This window comes from Procambarus clarkii, unplaced genomic scaffold (genome assembly GCF_040958095.1).
Source record: "Procambarus clarkii isolate CNS0578487 unplaced genomic scaffold, FALCON_Pclarkii_2.0 HiC_scaffold_301, whole genome shotgun sequence".
Taxonomy (NCBI): Eukaryota; Metazoa; Arthropoda; class Malacostraca; order Decapoda; family Cambaridae; genus Procambarus; species Procambarus clarkii.
This window is the reverse complement of record NW_027189334.1, coordinates 191,967-197,327: the sequence shown is the minus strand read 5'-3', so window position 1 is coordinate 197,327 and position 5,361 is coordinate 191,967. Positions and strand designations below refer to the sequence as shown.

Genomic DNA, 5,361 nt, shown 5'->3' with positions numbered 1-5,361 from the left:
ACCACAGTGTTCTTCCGTGGGGACGACTTCACAACTGCTGCAGCAAAGTACAAGGTATGGAGACGGCTGCCTCGGGTAGACTGACTCAACTTCCATCACAGCAGTCCCAGGTCGACTCTGTAAGCAGACACGTCATCAATAACAGGGACACTAAAACACCTCACTTACAGGCTCAGACACAAACGCCCGACATATTCACTCCATAGATGGCGTTATAGTCTGAGCACCACCTCACCAGAGGTCAGCGGCGGCGGTGTTGAGTGCTGAACGGGACTGGAAACTGGCCCTCGTAGCTAGTACACGTCGTCCTCACCAGGTGTCGTCGTCCTTTTGGAGGGGGTTTCGGGAGCTGACCCACAGATGGCGCTGTCGTCACTGCTCCGTGCTCAGACGCTGGATCCGGGTTCGTAACACCTCCCCACCAAAAGGAATTTGGTTTGGGTTTCTATAAAAGAAGACAAACCAAATTAGTACGTGGATCTAGACACGAGATAATGCATCAGCTACTACGTTTTCCACCCCTTTGATGTGTTCGATCTGGAGGGGATATTGTTGTAAATGTAGACTCCATCTGGTGAGCCTGAGGTTCTTTTGCCTAAACTGAGCCAGGAACTTTAGAGGGTTATGGATGGTCCGTACTAATATAGGATGACCATTGCTTGTTAGATACACCTCAAAGTGCTGGACGGAATTAATTAAGGCCAACGTTTCTTTTTCTATGACCGAGTAATTAAGCTGGCTGGGGGTGAACTTCTTAGAATGATTGGCCACAGGATGTTCCACCCCCTTCTCGTCCGTCTGGGATAAAACGGACCCCAGGCCATAGTCAGAAGCGTCGACCGTCAGGATAAATCTATCCTCAAAGCTCGGGGACCTGAGGATCGGAGAAGAGATTAGAATTGCTTTGAGATTCTCGAATGCCTTCTGGCAATTCTCATTCCATATTAATTTCACCCCCTTCTTCAACAGATCGGTCAGGGGGGCGGCGATGGAGGAAAAATTAGGGACAAACTTACGATAAAACCCAGCCATACCAAGGAAACGCAAGATGTCCTTCCTGGTAGCTGGCGTAGGATACTGGATTATTGACTCTATCTTGCTGGCCTTCGGCGCAATCCATCCTCCTCCAACCTTATGACCTAAAAAGATGACAGAGGTTCTCGCAAACTCAGATTTATGCAGGTTGACCACCAATCCTGACTGGAGCATGGCCTTGAAGAAATCCTCTATGTGACACAGATGGTCCTGCCAATCTACATCATATATTAATACATCATCGATGTAGACTAAGGTGTTTTCCACGTCACGCAACACAGTACCCATCAGTCTCTGGAAAGTGGAGGCTGCGTTTTTCATCCCGAATGGCATCACCTGACATTCAAACAGCCCGTCGGGAGTCACAAATGCTGATATGGGTTTGGCCTTTTCCGTGAGGGGAACTTGCCAATAGCCTTTGAACAGGTCAAATTTCGTCAGGTAACGGGCTTTACCTATGGCATCCAGACATTCCTCTACTCTGGGGAGAGGGTAGGTATCTGCTACTGTGACTTTATTCACCTGGCGATAATCAATACAAAGACGGTATTTCTTACCAGGTTTGGGCACTAGTAGTATCGGGGATGACCATGGGCTCGAGCTCGGGGCTATCAGATGGTGTTTCAGCATGTAATCTACCTCCTCTTTCACCACCCGTTTCTTCAGTGGGTTGAGACGGTACGGGTGTTGCTTTATAGGTCGGACTCCTTCCTCCAGCTCGACATCATGCCTTAGGACAGATGTTAATCCTGGAACATCTTTGAAGATAGGTTTGTACTCCCGAATCATCTGCAGCAATGATGATCGATGTCCTTCGGCCACGTGTGTCAACTTTGCCTGCAAGTTTAACAAAATCTCTGAGTTAGCCAACACCTCTTCCTCCTCAATGTCATCATCAGTAGTCACTAAGGCTACGGGGAGTGTATCCCGACCCTCGTATTTCTTGATCATATTAACATGAACCAAAGTTTCTTTCTTACGGCGGTCTGGAGTACTGAGAAGGTAATTGAGGTTAGTAACCTTCTTTACAACCGGGTAGGGACCTACGAATCTGGCGCTCAAACTCCCAGTTATTGTAGGAGTACATACCAAAACCAGATCTCCTACTTGGAACTCTTTTTGCTTGGTCCTTCTATCATACCTGCTCTTGATAGCTTTTTGGGTATTTTCCAAGGTTTTTGTAGCCATTTCCCAGGCTGAGAACAGCCCGCCTTTATTTGTAGACAACCAGTCCACAATGTCCTCGTTGGTTTCCTCGTCCAGCCAATGGTCTCGTGCCACCTCTAAGGGACCTCTTACTGAGTGACCAAAGATCATCTCGAATGGGGAGATTCCTAGGGACTCATTAGGCACTGATCTTACCGCAAATAGGAGGTAGGGCAGTTCTTCAACCCACTTACTCTGCCTGTCGTAGCAAAACTTCCGAAGCATGCCCTTCAACGTCTGGTGAAAACGTTCCAAAGCTCCTTGAGACTCGGGATGGTAGGCACTAGAGGTAACCTGTCGGATTCCCAGATCGGCGATCTGTTGGCGAAACAAATGGGACATGAAGTTAGATCCCTGGTCCGTCTGAATGGTCTTGGGAAGACCGTATCGTGAGATGAACCAGAGCAGTTGTTTCACCAAAACCTTAGCTGTGATGGTCTTAAGGGGATCGCTACTGGGTACCTACTAACCCGATCTAGTATTGTTAGCAAATACTGCACCCCTGAGGTAGCAGGTGGAAGAGGGCCTACTATATCCAAGATGAGGTGTTCGAAGGGCTCACCTATTGATGGAATGGGGTATAAAGGGGCTTTGGGGACAGGCTGGTTTGCTTTCCCGGCCACCTGGCAGGCGTGGCAGGTCTTGCAGAAACGACGTACGTCCTCCTTCATATGCGGCCAGTAGAAACCTTTGGCTAGGCGTTGGAAAGTCTTAGAGATCCCACCATGTCCAGCAAATCTATTAGCATGGGCTGTTTCTAACAGCTTAGATCTGAACACGGCTGGGACGACTATCTGATCACCTACCGCACTTGACTGGGGGTATTTCGGAGGATGCCGGCGACACAGTACACCACTTGACCACACATACAGATCCCCTCCTTTCGTAGGAGAGTCTACGGTGTCGGCCAACTTCCGTACCTGAGGGTCCTTCTTCTGTTCCTCTATCAGATGGGCTCGAGTCCAGTGTTCAGGAACCGGCATCTGGACGGGCGGGACTGGTGTAGGGCTACTTGTACCCTGTGGGATAGGAGGAGAGTCAAACAGAGTGCTTAAATCTGGTGGTGCATGGAGGTGCGCCTGAGACCTGGTTTGCACTGCTGCGATGGGACTGGTCTCTTCACATCCTGGATTATCCATTACCAGGGGACAGTTGGGTAACAATCCTAGGGCTAAGTCATTGGCTAATATTACGTCAATCCCCTTTATGGGAAGACTATCCACCACGGCCAACCGACACTCACCTTTGAAGTGCTGAGAGTCTAGATGCACTTGTACCAATGGGGCAACGTACAAGGTGGAAGGGAATCCACCCAGGATTACCTTCTGCATCTCATCCGCCGATATACCTTCGGGTAATGATGTTTCCAGAATTAGAGACTGGGCCGCTCCACTGTCTCTAAGTATTACCACAGGCGTCCTTGAAAGGCCACTGGCTACATACCCTTGGGAGGTATATGGGGCGAACAATCCTTTCTTCTTCTCTAGGGTGGATGTCGGTGGTACTATACTGTTCATCAGCATGACTTCCCTACGGGGATTATTACCTGAACTGCTACGACACTTCGCAGCAATATGTCCTCTCTTGCCGCAGGTCCAACACAATACATCCCTTTTCGGACTAATCTTCCGGGGACTATCTGAGGTTGACTTGGCGACACTACGAGGGGCAGTTCTATCTTCCGGTTTATGTTTGGCTGGATATCTTGAATAGGTCTTCGGGACGTACCTAGCAGATGGCCTATGAGTCAGGATATACTCTTCAGCCATGGTGGCTGCCGCACTCAAGGTCTCTACCTGCTGTTCCTCTAGGTACGTCTTCAGGTCTCCAGACAAACAATCCTTGAAGTCCTCTAGCAGAATCAGCTGCTCGAGGTCTTCCTTGGTCTCCACCTTCCGAGAGGCACACCATTCCTGGAAAAGTCGATCCTTGATCGTGGCGAATTCGGTGAACGTGTGCTCTGAGGTCTTTTTCAGGTTTCGGAACTTCTGCCTGTATGCCTCAGGTACCAATTGGTATGCCATGAGCACTACCTTCTTCACCTTGTCATAATCGCCGGAGTCGTCAAGGGATAACGTGGAGTAAGCGATTTGGGCCTTCCCAGTCAAGACTGACTGTATCATGATGGCCCAATTCTCCCTTGGCCACTCCAAAGAGGCAGCGACTTTCTCGAAGGCTGCAAAGAACTTTGACACTTCCTTCTCATGGAATTTGGGGACCATTTTGATGTTTCTTACCGGATCGAAGCTACTGGTGTCCGTTGTTTGCCTCCGACCACCGCCTAATCGCAAAACTTCTAGTTCATGTTGTCTCTCTCTTTCCTCTCTGTCTCGTCGTTCTTGTCTGTCTCGTTCTTCTCTTTCTCGCTCTCGCTCTTCTCTCTCTCGTCTCTCTTCTCCTTCTCGTTCTTCTCTTTCTCTTTCTCGTTTCTCTTCTCTTTCTCGTTCTCGTTCTTCTTTCCTTTCTTCTAATTCTAAACGCCTCATCGCCAATTCTTTATCTTTTAATTCTCGTTCTAATTCTAACTTCTTCCACTCTATCTCGCGATTGATCTCTAGGGGACGCATTTTGACTGTAAGAAAGCTAATGTTAAGCTCACCTGCATCACTGTCAACGTCACTGCCCTTATCTTCCTTTTCTGTGGAAGCTATTTCCTCACCTTCCCTTGTACTAGGAGTCTCGCCTTCCTGTTTCTCTTCTGCCTTCAGGTGCCGGTGAACCTTGGACAAGATCTCCACACGGGAATCACTGGCACGGATCTTGATCTCCAGGTAGGCGCTCACTAGTACAAGCTCTGGTTTGCTCAGATATTTTAATCTGGCAAGACAGTCCTCTCTGTTCAGAAAAGCCTGAACCTCGTCCAGATCATCGATGGTAGCTTTTTCTGCCATTGTCACAAATGGAACACTTAGCACTTAACACACTGCTTACACGTTAGCACTTAACGCACCGAGCACTGTTCTACGCCAATATTGCACTTTATCGCACCAAACACTGCACTTGCCAATATTGCACGTAATCACTTCGGGCACCACACTACGCAATATCGCACTAAATCGCAACGAACACTTCGCTCTACAATATTGCACTGAATCACTGAGCACCGCACTAGTCAATATT

The 5,361-nt window shown here is 48.6% G+C and overlaps 1 protein-coding gene across 1 annotated transcript; it reads right to left on the bottom strand.

Annotated features, from left to right (window-relative positions):
- Positions 1 to 480: 480 nt before the first annotated feature.
- LOC138361308 (uncharacterized) lies at positions 481 to 4,010 on the bottom strand. The gene is made up of 2 exons (XM_069320675.1): positions 2,712 to 4,010; positions 481 to 2,559 (listed from the first exon to the last, which is right to left on the bottom strand). Exons 1-2 carry the CDS (start codon positions 4,008 to 4,010, stop codon positions 481 to 483), a joined length of 3,378 nt encoding a protein of 1,125 aa, XP_069176776.1.
- Positions 4,011 to 5,361: the final 1,351 nt, after the last annotated feature.